Consider the following 19,980-nt stretch of genomic DNA (forward strand, 5'->3'; position numbering starts at 1 on the left):
AAAAGAAGTTTACGTGTGTCTGCTGAAGTAGACGATAAAAGAGTCTCTTGAAATTTTGTCAAGTGTTATTTTAACGGTGATTTTTTTTTCGGAACTTTCCTATATGTTGACAATTTTCTGTGAAAATAAGCATCTTGTTTTTGAACAATATTTTTTTTTCTTCTCTGTGGTATACGTTAACTTGCTATTGATAAATTTAAAAAGAAAATGATATCGGAACAAATAGCGACGTCGAGGAAAACGTTAACTGAGAGTTTAATCGCTCAACAAAAAGCCCAAATGGATTTTCAAAAACAAATGCTAATTCAACAAGAACGTTTCGAAACTCTTGTAATACAACAAACGACGGATAATCGCTTATTTTGTGAAACGATTTTGTCAGAAAAACCTAAGGAGGGTGCATCCAGATTTTTTTCGGCTGAGGGTATAGCGAACTCGCTTTCAGAGTTTAAATATGACCCAGAAAAAGGTGACACTTTTCCAGCCTATTATCGTAGGTGTGAAACGATATTTACAAAACGATGCGAGAAGTGGTCGGATGAGGAAAAAATAACACTATTACTCAAAAAAATGGGCACAGAAGAAAATACTAAATTCACGAATTTGATATTGCCTAAAAAACCGGAAGAGATCTCTTTTTCTGAAACGGTAAAAATTTTGTGTGTTATATTCGGTGAAAGAGATAGTCTTTTTCATACACAGTATAGGTGTTTAAATATGTCAAAAGACAAAATTGATGACATTGTCACATATGCGGGCAAAGTCAACGCCCAGTGTGAACTGTTTAAATTGAAGGATTTATCAGTGGACATGTTTAAGTGCTACATATTTGTCTAGGGACTGACAGCACTGAAGGACAAGGATTTAAGGTCAAGGATATTATCAATCATGGAGCAAGACCCGGAAATGAACTTGCAAAAAGTGACAGAAGAATGTCAAAAATTGATAAATGTAAAAAGGGACACTACGAGGATAGAGGGAAAAGTCACATCCCAAGTCCAGGTAGTAAAACAGAAGATATTTCCAAAAGACAAACGGAAAAGTTTTGAATGTTGGAGTTGTGCGGGTCCGCACTTAAGAAAAAACTGCTCTTATAAAGACAAACGTTGTACCAAATATGGCCTAGTGGGACACCGGGCATCCCACTGTCGAACTAAGCAAGACAAAAGACGGAAATGGAAGCCAAAAGTAAATGTGGTCTTGTCCAAAGAAGAAATAAAACAAGGAGGGAAACGGAAATTCGTTCACACACAAATAAATGGTCACTCAGTGAAGCTACTTTTAGACACAGGTAGCGACATATCAATTATCAACGAAGTGACCTGGAAGAGAATTGGTGGTCCAAAACTGAGAAAAACACAAAAAAATTGCAAAAGGTGTTTCCGGAGAGCGATTAAAATTCATGGGAGAATTTAATTGCAGTGTTTCGCTTGGATCGAAAACTTTTTCCTCAAACCTTTCGATTGTTCCAGGAATAAATTCTTGCCTTTTTGGAATTGATTGGATTGTTTTGTTTGATTTATGGGAGCTACCCATAAATTCATTTTGCAATAATGTAAGAGCATTGGAAAAGAAAAATTCCAAACAAAATGACCATTTTCTGGCAGTGTTAAAAAGTGAATTCCCCAAAGTTTTTTCAGAAGGATTAGGAGTGTGCACCAAAACTGAAGTAAATTTTGAATTAAAACAGAATGTGAAACCTGTTTTTAGACCAAAAAGAAATGTGCCTTTTTCTTCAAAAGAAGATATTGAAATTGAACTAAAAAGACTACAGAAGAATGGTGTAGTCGAAAAAGTTGACTATTCTGAGTGGGCGAACCCCACTGTGTATGTTAAAAAGAAAAATAAGAAGATTCGGGTATGTGCCGATTTTTCTACAGGCCTTAATGACTGTCTGATGGATCATAGTTATCCACTTCCATCTCCTGAAGACATTTTTACAAAGCTGAATGGAGGTAGAATTTTCTCCAAAATCGACTTATGGGAAACTTACCTTCAGGTAAAAGTCAGTGAAGAATGTTCTAAGTATTTGTGTATCAATACACATCTAGGACTTTTCCGACTAAAAAGACTTCCTTTTGGATTAAAAGTGGCCCCAACACTATTTCAGCAAATAATGGATACGATGCTTGCTGATTTAGATGTTGCAATCGCATATTTAGATGATATCCTTGTCAAAAGTAAAAATGTACAGGAACATAAGGAACGCATCAGAGCAGTTTTTCAAAGAATTGAGGAATTTGGTTTCAAGTTAAGTGCCGAAAAATGTGAATTCTTTTTAAAACAGATAAAATATCTTGATCAAATTATCGACAGCCAAGGCAGAAGACTGGATCCTCAGAGAACAGAAGCAATCGAGAGGATGCCAGCACCCAATAATGTTGCCCAGTTACAATCTTTTTGGGGTTTGGCTCAATATTATGCTATTTATATTCCAAACATGCATAAGTTGAGAGCACCATTGAATGATTTGTTAAAAAAAGGACAAAAGTGGATTTGGTCAAAAGAATGCCAAAATGCGTTTGAAGATATTAAGAAATGCCTGCTATCAGATTTAGCTCTAGCACATTTTGATCCACAGAAAGAATTGATTGTTGCATCAGATGCAAGTGACTACGGATTAGGAGCAGTTCTTCTCCATAAACTTGAAGATGGATCAACAAAGCCAATAGCCCATGCATCCAGATCACTTTTGCCGGCTGAAAGAAACTATTCTCAAATTGAAAAAGAAAGCTTGGCGATTATTTATGCCATTAAAAAATTCCATAGATTTATTCATGGAAGGATGTTTACTTTGCAAACCGACCACAAACCCTTATTGACTATTTTGGCTCTAAAAAAGGCATACCTACGCACACTGCGAACAGACTCCAACGATGGAGCATAATTCTACTAAATTATAACTTTAAAATGCAGTACATTTCATCTAAAAATATCGGACATGAAAAAGTTGGTGCAACTAAATGGAAAATCAAACAAAGACCCTAAAATTTTACCATTTTCCATTTGTGCTCAAACCTTGATGTACGCAGACAGAGTCGTCATACCGACTACGCTTCAGAGAAGAATTTTAAAAGAATTTCATAGTGGTCATCCAGGCATGTCGAGAATGAAAGCTTTAATGCGTGGATATACGTATTGGCCTAGGACGGACCAGGACATTGAAAAACTCGTAAAAGAGTGTCAAGGGTGTCAGCTAGCAGCAAAGGCACCACCTGTGCAGATACAACCGTGGCCAAAAACTGATACACCATGGACTCTGTTACATATCGATTATGCAGGTCCTTTAAATGGACATTATTTCTTAGTGGTCGTCGACAGTTTCACAAAATGGCCAGAAGTGTTTAAATACAAACACGCTACTTCGATGAGTACAATAGATGCACCAAGAGTTCTCTTCAGTCGTTTTGGAGTGCCTAAAACTATTGTCAGCGACAACGGCACCCAATTTACCAGCAAAGAATTTGAAGAATTCTGCAAGGCTTTAGCCATTGAACATTTAACAACGGCAATCTACCAACCAAGTTCAAATGGCCTAGCAGAGAGGTTCGTCGATACATTCAAAAGAGCCTTGAAGAAAAACCAAGGCATGGACACTGACGAGAAGAGTCTTGAACAATTTTTATTGGTGTACAGGATAACTCCGAACCCAAACACTGATACCGGTTCGTCACCAGCCGAACTGATGTTTGCACGGAAAATCAGATCTGTATTTGACAGAATTTTACCAAGTGCAACCAGAGTAACAACAACAAAAGAAAATTTTCCAACAAGGTTTTACAAACCTGGTGACAGAACATTCTTCCTGAATTACAGGAGTGGAAAAATCTTTTGGGAGGAGGGGATTATCATGAAAAGAATTGGACACATGCTATATTTTGTAAGAAGTAATAAATTCGACTGTCGCAGGCATATAAATCAGCTAAGACCTCGACTCACTGATGACTACAAACAGGCAGAAGAAAATGACCTGCCCCTAGAGGTTTTGTATGATTCTTTTAATATTCCCCAACCCTTAACAGAACTTACTCCAGATTTGAGAGTTCCAGCTTCTCCACCAACTCAAACGATATTGAAGAGAAAAAGTACAAGGGTGAAAAGAAAAGTTAACCAGCTGAGCCCCAAGCCAAAAAGCAAACGATATTAAGGCAAATTCTCTTGGGAGAAATTGTCTTAGGGGGAGGTGTTATAGCGAGATGAGCAATTCACCGCCGGAACTTTTTATCGAAAGAACGTTATCACCGGTCACCGGTTGTCAGAGCCTTCCCTGGGCGGGAACACTTAAAAACGTAACATGCTGTCTCTGTAAATATTCTCAATAAACTTCTCTAATTCTTTATTAACTTCAGAACCTCTTTATCCATTTATTTTCCTTGTGGAATGCCTTTCTTGAATATCCTTTTATTACGGCCACCCACCGCAGGATATATCACTTTGTAAAGCTATTTTCATGCTGATTAATATTTACATAAAGACCATGGTCAAAAAGTAAAAAAAAAAATTTGTTACTGAAACTGAATTTTCTTTAGTTGTTTTTTGGTACTTGTGCACTTTTTGAACCATGCTGAAATAATAACGCTATTTCGGAAGCCATTCTTAACATGTGGAGCTGTTTTGTAACTAATGTGTACTTTCACCTAACAATGTTATAATAAAAAAGAACATATCGTAAAACTTTAAATTAAGCTGAAAATGGGACATATCGAAATGTTTTATATGAAGTCGTAGGTACTAGGTTCCGCTATTTTGAATTTGCTCACTTCTTTAAAACGCTTGTAATGATAGTTCTACTGAAAAGCCCATCATAAAATTTGAAATATATACTGTCATAAGATAGACAAAACTTATGTAAAAATTTAAAAGAAATTGAAAGAACGGTTTTTGGGATAAATCAGGTTAAAAGTTAAGATCAAGGTCAACTTTTTTAATTTGACTTTGAAAAAAAAATATTCCCAGATAAAATTATAGATCTATCCAAGTACTTTAGAATGATATATGAATGAACTTTGTAGGCCCATAAACAACAGAAATATCGTCTTATAAAGTTGGTCACTTCTTCATAAAAATTCACATTTTTGTAAAAGGTCAAGGTCATATCTCAGGAACCCCTTGACCTTGAGATGTTTAACAAGTGCCATTCAATTCCTTTCATGGAGATCTATAAGTGTAGCAAATTTGAAAAAAATCCGTGTCGGGCATGATTTGTGCCCCCACCCCCACCCAATTTGTCGATTTGACATGGAATGAGCCAAATTCTTCTGAAAAATAAAAAAGTTTGCTTTAAGTCAACCCTGGATTCTTCCTATATAGGGTTCCAATAAAGTTGGAGAATGGTCCCACTGTCTCCTTGTATGACAATAGGACCACCTTCTTATCTACCAGTCATGTATATCATAAATTAGTAATTTAAATTCTATGACGTGAAATGATTAAGTTTTAAATCTAAAATTTATATTAAATGCAAGGCAAAGAATGCAGTTCAAAAACTATATCTCCTTAACCTATAAGTTTCCGATGTCTACCCATTTCCTCAGAGGAAAAAATATTAGCAAATTACAATGGTTTATACCTAATTTGCTAAATACAATAAGCATAGAAAATCGTAATCTTTTGTTCACAGTGAAAAGGATATTGAATTTCGTATCCAAATTGATGGATTACACTATTCTGAAGTATATATATATATATATATATATATATATATATATATATATATATATATATATATATAACAGAACCCTGGGGCACAGCATTAACAATTAGTAACAAAATATAGTACAGTATATAATACACATGTATATAATCAAATAACATTATAAATAACACTGTACGGTGGGGCAAATATCGTTACCAGGGACCAGAAAAACATCATATTCCACATTGTAACCTGAAAAAAAACGTATCCTAGTATCCAGAGTACTACTTCATTTAATCATATAAATAATTATACAAAAGTAAAATTTTATGCGTTAATTTTCAGTATTTACTTCAACAGTGCTCAATACATAGGTAGAGCTAGGTAGTAAGTTATGAAAATATGTACGGCAATTAAGCTATACGGAATATTCTGCAGATTGCCATATATATTTTCATAACTTACTATATATATATATATATATATATATATATATATATACACAAGCCGTACATGTGTGGCCCCCCCCCCTCTGGTGCTGCATGTGAGATGACACCACAAATATTGTGAAGAAACGATGAATATGAAAAGTGTGAAGGGCCAACATTGCCTCCACATTTCCGTCAAGTTTCAGAAAAATCTAATGGATGGGGCAAATGTTATGAGGTAAAAAGTGTCATTTTTTGCAGTTTTGGGGCATTTGTGACCCTTTTTGAGCCCCTGGGAATGCCAAATCCCAGTGAAAATGGACAAACGGTGCAGTTTCACGCCTTAACATGACATGTATATTTGAATTCAGCACCATGGAAAACCACTATATAGACATACATATCAAGTTTTTGAGTAATATGAAAAAACAGCTCCAAAAAAAGCCCTAAAAGTCCGAGAGGGATGCAAACCAGAATTTTGACAGTGTCTCCCATACTGAATTTATATTAAGAACAATGGCCTCCACATTTTGGCCAAGTTTCAGGAAACTTTAATGGATGGATCAAATGCTATGAGGCAAAAAGTGTCATTTTTGGCCATTTTGGGACATTTTTGACCTCTTTTGAGCCCCTGGAGATACCGAATCCCAGTGTAAATGGATAACAGTGCAGTTTCAGGCCTTAACACATGTATATTTGAGTTAACCACCGTGAAAAACTACTATATAGTTAGGCATATCAAGTTTTTGTTGAGAAATATGAAAAAAGAACCACAAAAAGGAACATTTTTAGCACTAAAAGTCCCCAGGAATAGGAACCAGAATTTTGCTAAGGTCACCCATACTGGATTTATATTAAGGACAATGGACTCCACATTTGACTAAGTTTCAGAAAAATCTAATGGATGGATTAAAAGTTATGGGGAAAAAAGTGTCATTTTTGATAATTTTGGGGCATTTTTGACCTCTTTTGAGCCCCTGAGGATGCAACGGGAATTTTTGCAAAAAGAATTTTTTACTGTGCACATCTATTTAATGAAATACAATTTGTGGCAAAATTTCAAGAAAAACTAATGAACAGTTATCTGGCAATCGTCCGGACTAACGGACGCACGGACACCACTGAAAACATAGGTCCTTTCCGATAAATCGGGGGCCCAATATATATACATATATACTTCTGTGGAAATTTTTTTTTTTTTCAATTATATTTCACCTTTTATTTATACCAATCCTTAATTTATAAAGCTCAATGTAATTACATAGCATATAATGAATAAATGACAAAAGTCTATATCCCAAATTTCATGATGTTGACCATCTTACAATTTATTCCTTTAAGTATGTTGACATTCACAATTTGTAATAGCACCTGTTTTGTAGCGCAAAATCATTCATTTAATTATTATCTTAATCAAAAAAATAGCATAATGAAAGAAAAAAATAAAAGGTAATTGCAACTTCTCTTCCAATTTTCGGATTTTGTAATAATGCCCAAATGCATTTTATTTTCTTTTAATGGATTGATAGTTGCTATTTCTTCTAAAGAGTTAAGGGCAGAATAGATTCATTGATAGTTTTGGTTTTATTTCCAGCTGATGGTACCCAAGTCATATTTCTTTTTAAAACTTTTGAAATCACTACTACATATTGGGTACAATATAATAATCAATAGAGAATTGGCTCTGTAATAATAAATACGAAATCTGCAAAAAATGAAAATATATCGTATTTAAGTGTGTTTTACAACCAGGCAATATCGGGCGCCATGCTAGTTATAATATTAATTATATTATTAGTTATAATATGAAAATATGTTTGATTTCTGTAGTGGAAATAATAATAATTCTTACTTGGTAACTGAAAAGCTCTTTTAACTTTTACCCAGAGGCCAATTTTGCTTCGATACCAGATGCATTGTAAGACATTCAGGATCTTGTCAGGACCCTTCACCATTTGGGAGTTTGCCATTTGCCTTTCATACCAAGCTTGTATTTCTTCTTTTCCTTCTTCTGAAAAATAAAAAAGTTTGCTTTAAGTCAACCCTGGATTCTTCCCATATAGGGTTCCAATAAAGTTGGAGAATGGTCCTACTGTCTCCTTGTATGACAATAGGACCACCTTCTTATCTACCAGTCAAAATGTAAATTGCTTCTTTTAGAGGGCCACCAGTTGCTTCTGTAGTCCCTCGAATGCGGAGCCGTAACATTCCCTGTAAGATTTCTTATCCCTCTCTTGATATTCTCTACTTTATTTTTGTTTCCTGATTTCCTGCAACATCAAAACCTTGTCGCCTACAACATCTGATCCTTGTTTCCTGCAACATCTGAACCTTGTTTCCTGCAACATCTAGACTTATTTCCTACAACATCTACACCTTGTTTCCTGCAACATCTACACCTTGTTTCCTGCAACATCTAATCTTTGTTTCCTGCAACATCTTAACCTTGTTCCCTGAAACATCTACACCTTGTTTCCTACAACATCTACACCTTGTTTCCTACGATCTAATACTTGTTTTCTGCAACATCTGAACCTTGTTTCCTGCAACATCTGATCCTTGTTTCCTACAACATCTGAACCTTCTTTCTTACAATCTAATACTTGTTTCCTGCAACATCTAAACCTTGTTTTCTGCAACATCTGAACCTTGTTTCCTACAACATCTGAACCTTGTTTCCTACAACATCTTAACTTTGTTTCCTACAACATCTAAACTTTGTTTCCTGCAACATCTGATCCTTGTTCCCTACAACATCTAAACCTTGTTTCTCGCAACATCTGAACCTTGTTTCTTGCAACATTTAAACCTTGTTTCCTACATCTGAACCTTGTTTCATATAACATCTGAACCTTATTTCCTACAACATATAAACCTCACTTAATCATTGTTCCACACTCAAACAGCAAAAAAATCTCAATGATTTCTAAAACTCAAAATTAAAACAAAAATAGTCTCGATTGCTCGCTAGTAAAAAGAGCAATACTAAAACTATACAACTCAGACTTTATTCCTTATTGCTTACAATGAAAAAAAAAAAAGCAATAATTTGAAGAACAAAAATTGTTGATCAACAATAATTTATGTTCTTGCCCAGAATTCACCCTATATTAAAAAAAGAGAAATAAAGAAAAATCTCTATAATGCATGTAACTGTGATGAAATGAAAATATGTTCCACAAATCACATAAACTGCAAAGTTCAATTCTTACTAGAGGTTATAATTAGCAATAATAGCATTAACGTTGCCTAAATGGTTTGGACTGTTGTATTCATTTAAGCTATTGTTATGTTCACAATGTTTCAATTGTTGCACTCTTTTACCTTCTTCAAGTGCTCTTTTTCAGTAACTTTCTGGGAATTTTGAGCCGCACCGTTTATTTAATTCACTGGAATAGACCTTTTTTTTTATTCCATGTTCCATTTTTATAATGTAGCAATTAATTTTTCCAATTTCCTTTACCAAGAATTGAACTCAAAATCTCATGTATCAAGTATTGGGTAGTATGTTAACTAGTATACATATTAACTAAGTACCTTTTGTGCAGGTGAGCTTGGCATGTTGTCGTCAACAGAATATGAACCAGACAAGCAGTCTCAGATAGATTATGGCGGGCCTTTTTTTGTGAGGGCAGAATGTTGAGAACTAGATAGAGGCTTGAGTGAATGGTGATTGAGGACATATTCAAATATGATCTAACAAAAGATTACAATAATTAAGCTATGCACTTATAATAAGTGACTCTCTCTCTCTCTCTCTCTCTCTCTCTCTCTCTCTCTCTCTCTCTCTCTCTCCTACCCATTTCTTTTGACTTGCAGCTCAAATAGACAATTAACATTAAGAAATATCATGAAACATGTTTGCAAAAGAATAAATCTGAACTTACCGATTTGTATTTGATGTAAAGCTTGCAACTTCCATATCATGTCTTTTACAGTTGTAGGATAATGACTCTGATTCTTATAACTTTGAAGAATTCGTTCTTCAGAAGAATTTGGTTTGCAATCTTCTGATTTATAATAACCAGAGAAATATGAAGGAGCTGGAATTGCATCCTGGAAGAGATAAGCAAAAACAAGGACTTTTTTTTTTTTAAATTTCAATAATATTAGTCATTAGTTGAACAATAACAAACTATTTTCTCTTGTGAATTAATACTTCTTTGCTGACTGATGCGGCCATGCACTGAGCAATCAGCTACTAGGGTGCATTAATCCTATATGCCTCCAACTCAACTGGATCTCTTTCTTGCCGTTTTCACCATTCATTCCCTGTCTCTTTTTCCCATTTCTTTCTTCCTCTGTCGCTATCCCCTTTCTATCTTCTTTCTCCTTCATTGCACCTTGTCTCTGTCTCTGTCTCTTTATATTGTCTTCATCCAAAGTTATCTCCTCTACTTCTGGCAAAACCAACGTTTCTCTTTGCAACAAATTCCACCTCTGCCTGTCTGTCTGTCTGTCTGTCTCAGCGCTTTCTTCATCCAATTCTAAAACTCAAACAAATTGGATTGAGACAAAAAAGCTCTTTGGTGTCATGGCATCAATCAATTTTCAATCTAAGGGAGATAATTTTTATCTCTTTCAATATAAGGGAGATAATTTTTTAAAATTACACAAAAAAATTTAAATTTCTTTTTTGTTTTATTTTTATCAAGTTCCTATTTACTCGCCTCCCCACGAGGTAGAGTTAGACACCAGGTCGGTTTTTAATGTGAGGAAAATCCAGCTCCACAAAAAGGGCACTTTGGATAGAAACAAAAATAAAAATTGTCTCAGTCATGAAGTTTTCTCCTCCACTGACCAAGGACAGAAAAGGTGAAGTGTAGCATCAGAACAGATACTACATTGTGATCTTGGCCCGAAAGCCAAGAAATTATTTTTATTAAGTTACAAAAATGAGCTTTTTTTCATGTTAAAATTTGAAAAATTACAAGTTTAATTTGATAAAATAAGATTAATGCTTCTTCATTATTTGAGCGAAATTCAAAAATTGAAATACTGAATTTCAAGTAAAACCAATGGGATCTACCTAATCTGTTTAAATGTATGTATGTATGTATGTATACTTGGGTAGCACACTAAGTTTTTTCGGTACCCTGGATGATGAGGTATCGTTACGGATCAGCAAAGCAAGTGATGCTTTTGGAAAGTTGGACAAGTGTTTGTGGAGCTGTCGTGGAATCTCGCTACCAACAAAGATCAAGGTTTATGCCGCATGCGTTCATTCTGCTCTTCTCTATGCCTGTGAAACTTGGACAACATACAGGAAGCATTTGAGACGTCTCAAGCGGTTTCACCAGATGTGCCTATCGTGAATCTTAGGTGTGTGCTGGCAAATGTATGTCAGTGATGTTGAGTTTCTAGAACGGACCCAATGTCTAAGAATTGAAGCTCTTATTATCAAACATAGACTGAGATGGAGTGGTCATGTGGTGAGGATGTCAGACAGTCGACTTCCCAAACAACTCCTTTATGGTGAGCTTACCAAGGGAAGACGTCTGGCTCAAAAACCTAAAATGAGATTCAAGGATTGTTTGCGGTCCACCTTGAATAAAATGTGAGATGGATGAGAGAACCTGGGAGAGTCTTGCTTTGGATTGTGGAGCATGGAGAAGGGCCTTGCAGGGAGGTGTGGGTAAGTTTGAGGCTGATTGAACCCAATATGAACGACTGAAGCATGATATTCGGAAAGGGAATGTGCAAGAAGCAGTTGATGAGCTGGGGTGCCAAATTGGTCTGGAGTGTAACGTGTGCAGGAGATTATGTCTAAGCAGAGCTGGGCTGATAAGCCACCAGACTACTCATCAGCGCAATGGGCCACAAAACAGTCTTGTGTTGCCAGATCTAACTTGTGTCAATTGCGGGCGGACGTGCAAAATAGCAGGCGGTTTGAAACAGCATTTGAATGTTCATAGAAGTGACCATCAAGAACGTGCTGCTAGTGGCGCTCATGTCTGCACCATGTGTGCCAAAGAATGCCAAAGTTTGGCAGAGCTTAAAAGCCACTTTCATATGGTTCATCGCTGATTTGTTTTTATGTTTCTATATTTTTTTTTAATGCTATAGCAAGTAATGGCAATATTCGAAAACGAATTTGCTGCCATCATGTATTTATGTATGTATGTATGCCTGTCTAAAACTTTCGACAGAAGCAACTGATTTTCATGAGATCAGTATTGTTTTGAAGCTTGTACCTTCGGATGACAAATATCGAAAAATTGGCCAACAATATTAATTCCTTCACCCTCAATGAGGCACACTTTTCTACAAGTAGTGGTTGCTTTATTGCAGATATTTTTGCAAGTCATTCACTCTTTTCGATTGCTTAGCCTTAATTTTGATGTTCGCCACTGCTGCTTTTATGATGGACGCAATGGCAAAGACGTCATATTTTCTTTTTTCACTTTCTTTTCCTCCTTCACAATACGGGTTCGAGCCTGCCTACTACCACTTTTTTTTTTTTTTTGCTCAACCAACACCCTTACACAAACCTCCACTTTCTTTTCCGCTTTCGTGGTACGGTTTCAAGCCTGCCTGCCTACTACCACTTTTTTTTTTTTTGCTCAACACACACCTCCAAACACCTGGGCAACACCGGACACCCAGGCTAGTAATAATAAAATTGTGATTTTTATTTGGTCTAACAGCACTAGTGAATCTTAATACTAGACTTTTGACAAAATGTTTAAATTTTATCCAAAAATTAAATTTAAATAAACAGTTTAAAGATTTCAAAATCACTTTTAAATATAAAAATAAACACCGTTTATAGCCATTTTTTGGCATTATATATATATATATATATATTTTAATAATAATGGTCGTCACAGCGATTTTTCTGTAATTGCACAGAATTGAAAGTTACTAGAAGTCTTTAAACCGTTGAATTCAAATTAAATTCTGTCTGAACTAAAGATTCTTAATTTACACATATTGTTGTACTTATGCAGAATATGGAACTTATGCTGAAATAATAACATTATTATTTAGAAACCCGTTCTTAATATGGTGTAAGTGGGACTTTTTAAGAAAACGTATTCTGTATTTTTACCTAAAAATTTAATAAACAACAGATACTGTAAAATTCCATTTAACTTGAAAACCCTATCTAAATAGAATGGTAGGTATTCTGCATACTGCAACAAAAATTATTATGAAAACTTTCATTTGTTATTTTGTTTTACTTTGTTTCAGTTTCATTCAGGTTCCGTTTTTACATAAACTCGAGTTAAGCAGCCACTTTTGCTTCACTACCACTGTGTGTCAAGTTTACTGATACTTGTTATTCATTTAGTGATAATGTAGTTTTTTTTTTTTTTTTTTTTTTTTTTTTTTTTACAAAGGCATCACCACATTATCAAGGCCCAGAGGCCACTCAAGGATAAGGGTTAAAGAGTGTACAGTAGAAGTTGGTCAATATAGTAATCATTAGTAATGAAAATTTGGTAAATTTAATAACTTATATGGAACGGCTCATCAAGAACTTATTTACCTTAGACTTGAACACAACCATATTGTAGTCAGCCGGAAAGCAGGAAAACGGAAGACAATTCCACAGGCGTGCAGTTCTAAGAAAGAAGCTTTGTTCATGGAATCTATGTTTAGGTTTAGGCACAGATAAAGAGTGGGGGAAATTATTGATAGTGTTTACAGCTAGACGAGTGTTTCTTGTGAAAGTTTGGCGAGGGGGGACCATAGATTGAAGCTCAGTTGAACACTTTCCATGAAAATAACGATACATCAGAGACAAACTCGCAACATCTCTTCTGTGAGATAGAGGTTGTAAGGAGGAGAAAAGGACATCTCCTACGAGGCTACGAAGTCTATTTTGAACTCTATCAAGGCAGGACAAGTCCTTTCTAGCAGCTCCTGCCCAGATGTGGCAACAGTATTCCATCCTTGGACGTACCTGGCTCTTATATAGATAGAGAATAGCATCAGCAGTGAGATATCTACTGGATCGATAGAAAGATCCCACCATTTTTCCAGCGGCCTTGGCAACAGATTTGATATACGTGTTCCATTTAAGATCAGGAGTAATGGTCAAGCCCAGAAGCTTGTCAAAACTTGAGGCCTCCTGAAGACGAGAGCCATTCATTTCAATTGATGACAAATGTGGATTAAAATGTTGATGATGTAAAGAGAGAAGCTTGGTTTTAGATGCATTAAAAGTAACCAGCCACTCCTTTCCCCATTGTACTACATGCTCAAGATCAGAGGAGAGAGAATTGGAGAGTACTTGCTCGTTTACTGTCTTAGATGTGGTACCATAAATGGTAGTGTCGTCAGCATAAATGTCTACAAATGATGTAAGGATATGATTTGGAAGATCATTAATGTAGATCAGGAAAAGAGTTGGGCCCAGGATGGATCCCTGAGGGACACCGGCATTAATACTGTGAGCTTCTGATTTTTGCCCCTCAACTACTACTCTTATGAACCTATCAGAAAGAAATGATTTAATAATTGAGAAGACTTTTCCAGCTATACCATAGCTAGCGATCTTATGAAGTAAACCTTTATGCCATACCCTATCAAAGGCTTTAGATATGTCAAGAGCAATTGCCCTAGAAAGATTGTCACCGTCGAGAGATTTGCTAATCCTATGCGATATAACTGTAAGGACATCTGCTGTAGATCTAGCAGAACGGAAACCATATTGAGTGTCACTAAGAAGGTTATTTTTGTTGAGATGTTTGATTACTTCTGTATTTAACACAGATTCTAGCAACTTACTCATGACGCACAGGAGACTTATTGGCCTGTACTGAGAGGGGGATGAGCGATCACCTGAATTCTTAAATACAGGGCATACTGATGAGATTTTCCAGGGAGATGGGAAACTATTCTCCTTAAGACAACGTTTAAACAGTTTTGTAAGTATGGGCGCTAGTTCAGGTTGAAGTTTTTTGAGTACTATAATTGGAATACCATCAGGGCCAGTTGCTTTACTGGAATCAAGGTTTTTGATTAGCTTGGCAACATCACGTACAGATATACGTATATCACATAGCGTGTTTTCTGATACAGGAGGAAATATTGGGGGTTGGCGGTCTTGGTCGCAAAGGGTAGAATTAGCTGCAAAGTTCTTGACAAAGAGTTTGGCTTTGTCTGATGCTGACGAGATTACCTCAGGTCCATTGATAATAGTTGGGATGGAGCACACGCTTCTGTTCAGGATTCTGTTTGCTATTTGCCAAAACTGGTGGGAACCAAGCCGCTGCTCAGCTACTTTGGACTTAACAGATTGAGCATACAACTCTCTTGCGTTCCTTATTACTTTCTTACAATGGTTGCTGGCAGTCCTGAAAACGGCTTTAGTTTCCATACATCTATTACGTTTGAAGCAGTGGAAAAAGTGATTTCTGTGCGCAATGGCAGCAGCACATTCTGGAGAGAACCATGGCTGGCTGTTAGGTTTTTGCTGAAACTTTTTAGAGGGTATGAAATGGTCAATACCTACAATTAACCATTCAGTTAGGTCTAATACTATAGAGGACACATCCTTTTTAAACATGGAATGCAGAGGTAGATCAGATATAAATGTACGGAAGCTATCCCAGTCAGCCTTAGTGTATCGATAAACTGTACGATGAAGTGGTACGTCTGGGGACTTATTACATTTCATTTTTATCTTAATTGATACAACAGAGTGGTCGGAAGATCCAAGAGGCGACAGAACAGAAACTGAACATAGTTCAGGGCAAGTTGTGAGAAAAAGGTCTAGTAGGCTCGCATACTGGCCGTCATTATCGGGCACACGGGTAGGTTCCTGAACAATCTGAGTGAGGTCATAGGCAATGGAGAAATCATGACAGAACCTCCCCTCATCATCGGTCTTATTTGAGTGGGTCAACCATTCGACGTTGTGAACATTGAAGTCTCCACATACGTGAATGTTAGCTGAAGGATAAGTAGAAAGGACTTGGTCAATTTTCTCAGATATGCTTTGAAAGATAGTAACTCCGCTGTTGTGGGGGCGATAGAGTCAGGGCAGCTAGATCTGTTACAAAATGATTACATACTCCTGATGATTGGTGAAAACTGTGAAATTGTAATAATATTTTAAACCTTAAAGCATTTATATATTTTTTCTGAAATAGAACAGCATCACACTTTGCACGTGAAACATTTTCAAATATTTTGTACTGGTGTTTTTTGTTTCTTAATCTCATTCATCCAGAGGAAGTCTCGAAATAAAGACGAAACGTTGATGAACACATAATACGGTTTGTTCCTTTTTATTTCTCTCTCTCTTGTTGAGCATTTTGAGAAGTGATACACGAATTGCCATTAGCATATAAGCGACGCTCTTTGTGTAAACAAATCGAGCGGAGGTATTTCGAACGATGTCAAAACATTGTTAAATTCACTACTCGTTCAGCAGCCGCCAATAGCGTAATGGTTAGGAGCCTTGACTGCCGTACAGACGGTCGGGTTTCAATCCTGGCTTGAGGTAGTTGCTTGTCTAGCCGCACTGATAAACAGCGAAACAGTACTGTATGTGGATGACTATATGTATATATATATATATATATATATATATATATATATATGAGGAGAGTTAAAAGAATTAGAGAGATTCTTTAAAAAGAGGACTTATCGAGATAATGTAAAGCTCAACAAATTGATTTGAAGCTTATATTATATATTATTTTCCGATGCCAAAAACGATTCTTTTAATTGTCTTAACTTTTCAAGGATATATATCTGAAAGAAGGAAAAGAAACTTCTTTTTTTTCCGTTTCTATCCCTTTTGCATATCAGTATTAGTATTTCTACAAAAAAAGTGTTCTTTTTCTTCTTTCAGACATATATTCTTGAAGAATATATATATATATATATTCATATATATATATATATATATATATATATATATATATATATATATTTCAGACATATATATATATATATATTTCAGACATATATATATATATATATATATTTCAGACATATATTCCGAAGAATATATATATATATATATATATACGTACATATATATGTGTGTGTGTGTGTGTGTGTGTGTGTGTGTGTGTGTGTGTGTGTGTGTGTGTGTGTGTATATACCTTATTGATAACCAAATGTTTTAATGTATTAAAATATACTAAAATTCGGTAATGTTATAAAAATTAAAATTTAAGTCAAAATAAATTGCCTCAATTATTAAGCTTCATCATTATCAGTTTTTATATATATATATATTTATTAGTTTTACAGAAGTTCAGAAAAACATTGGTACCGTCGGTTTCAAGCCCAAACACAACGGGAAGTCGTTAATGGTAACACGTAAATAATATTCGGCTCTCGTCAGCCATCTTGTTTTATTGAAACCGACGGTACCAATGTTTTTCTGAACTTCTGTAAAACTAATAAATAAATATTTAGCTCTTATATCGAAAAAGTTTTTCTTTGTAATCGAGCACTTTGTCGGAACTCTTTCCCCAAAATACAGTAAGCAAAAAAAAAAATATATATATATATATATGTATATATATATATATATATATATATATATATATATATATATATATATATATATATATGATCATTGTCACTTGATATAGGGCATGCCTCTCCTTAAGTAGTGTTGTCAAGTGTGAATATGCTTCAACTTCCTATTAAGGGTTTGTAAATAACTCTTCAGTCGGACAAGTGTCTGAAAGCCCACATCTTCTGTTAAGCAGATACTTCACATAGTCAAGTCCAACAGATACATATCAGAATATAGACTTTCAATTAAAATTTGAGCCATAATCGATTTTATTATTATAGTTCACCTGCAAAGTCATGTTCATTAATTTAGGATAATTTATAAGATAAATTTAGAATCTAACTTTCTTTTTCTGTACATTGCTCCAGACAAAGCATGAAACAACCTGATGTAAGGAGTTAAAAATAATGAAAGATAGCTGACACAAAGACAGGAGATGCCTTGAAAAACAAAAATAAAAAAAATAAAATAAATAAAACAAGACTATAAATAGGAGAAAAACAGTGAACAGAAAGAGAGTTGTGCAAGTCTGCGGTTCTTGAAAAAAAAAGCTACTGGAATAGAAAGTTGTATCATAACAAGATATATGAACAGTGAATTGATGATGACTACTAGACCAATGAGTCAAACGAGCTGGAACAAAGGAAGCAGATAATAAATCAGACCATTCTGGAGATTATATGCCATAATAGTACTTACAGAAGAGACTGAGACTAGCAGCATCACATGTGAGAGAGAGTGCAGAGGAAGAAAGGGTGGGATTAACCAAATGACAGATGATCTTCTGAATCATATCAAGAACTCTCAAATGGGACAGAGATTCACCAGCGTGAATATGACAGCAGTACTCCCTACATTGTTTGATAGTGGATTTATAGAGATAGAAAATAGCCTTATGTGTAGAGATAGACTCATTGTTTGGAGCGATAGAGAAAACTGACTTTACAAGAAGCAGAAAGAGCAACTGATCTAATGTATGAACTCAGAGATTCGATGAGAACAAAAGATCAAAAAACTTTCAGAGTCGATTTCTTCTCAGTAACAGAATCTCAGAAAGAAAAGGGACATGCCTACGATTGAAAGCCACAAGCTGAGTTTTAACAGGATTAAATGAGAAAAGCCATTTCTTAATCCAATCCAACTAATATTCTAACTAATCGCAAGGAGATAAGCAAGAAGCAACATTAGAACTGAGAGTGACATCATCAGCATAGATGTTAATGTTGTAAATAATACAGGGTAGAACAATAAAATTTTCATCCTAGAAAAGACAACATGATTTCATTTCCATTTAATGAAAACCTGTTTTCTTTTTTTGTTGCAAACCATCTACTAAGTTGACCAGTTGCGTACAAATCCCAAGAGTGACAGGAGCCTTCCATCATGCTTGACAGTGATGCAATGTTCAATGAGCGAGATTGGAGATGCGCTGTACTACAACTCATGCTCTCTACCAATTCAAGTTATGATAACAGGACCATTGTCAGCACCCCCAAAATGCATTGCTGGATTGTTACGAATAACAGCCCAGGGTGATAAAAACAAAATTTCCGGCAACGGTTATGGTCTTTGGTGTGGTTTTGAGTGAGGGCCACATCATGCTACCTCACATCTTTTAAGTCGATTTGAAAGTCAACACCAAAGTGTACCTAAAGGTGCTGGAGAATGTGGTGATCCTATGGTGCAGTCGTGGCCACTGGCAGACCCTAGGTAAGGCAGCACGATTCAGCGCTGGCCCACAAGTCCAAAGAGACCCAGGCATTGCTTCAGAAGGAGTGCTACAAATTTGCATCCTTCTCTCACTGGCTCTCCTTCTCCCTTGACCTGAATCAGCTGGATTACTTTGTTTGGTCATACGTCGAGAGCCATCACCAACATGACCTCCCACAACATCAAAGCCAGTCTGATCACCACCATCTGCCGAGTATTTGCTGAGCTCTCATCGATGCTTGTGAAAAAAGTATACTCCCAGTTCTGGACCCGTATCGAGGTGGTGATTGAAACTAAAGGCGACTACATTTGATAGATGTCCGCTCTACTACATAATCAAATTACCTGAATTGATTTTTGCAATGAAAGTTTTAAAATAAAACTATTGTGTTGTTTTCTTTAGGGCGACACTTTTATCATTCCACTGTATTCTCTGGAAAATTACTGATATAGAGAAGAAATGGTGTTTGACCTAAAATAGAGCCCTAAGAAACACCTGCACTGATAATGAAAGAGGATGAGGAGATACCATCCGTAGTTACTTGCAAGCTTCAATAAAAAAAAAAAAAAATTTAATAATGCAAAGAACATTTCAGTGAACATTACAATACACAAAGAACATTACAATACACACGAGAGGTGGTCACCCTATTTTATCACACACACACACACACACATATATATATATATATATATATATATATATATATATATAT

The 19,980-nt window shown here is 35.6% G+C and overlaps 1 protein-coding gene across 2 annotated transcripts in view; it reads right to left on the reverse strand.

Annotated features, from left to right (window-relative positions):
- The window catches only part of LOC145296822 (uncharacterized), a 141,288-nt gene that overhangs the window by 22,720 nt on the left and 98,588 nt on the right, over positions 1-19,980 (reverse strand). For both annotated transcript variants that reach the window (XM_080142934.1, XM_080142925.1), the window contains 2 exons: positions 9,951-10,119; positions 7,916-8,074 (listed from right to left, as the gene is read on the reverse strand). In XM_080142934.1, coding sequence (XP_079999060.1) covers positions 7,916-8,074; positions 9,951-10,119 — 328 coding nt within the window. The remainder of the gene's footprint in view (positions 1-7,915; positions 8,075-9,950; positions 10,120-19,980) is intronic.

The sequence above is a fragment of the Euprymna scolopes genome, chromosome 2, assembly GCF_053919585.1.
Source record: "Euprymna scolopes isolate OS-2025 chromosome 2, ASM5391958v1, whole genome shotgun sequence".
In the NCBI taxonomy this organism is placed as follows: Eukaryota; Metazoa; Mollusca; class Cephalopoda; order Sepiida; family Sepiolidae; genus Euprymna; species Euprymna scolopes.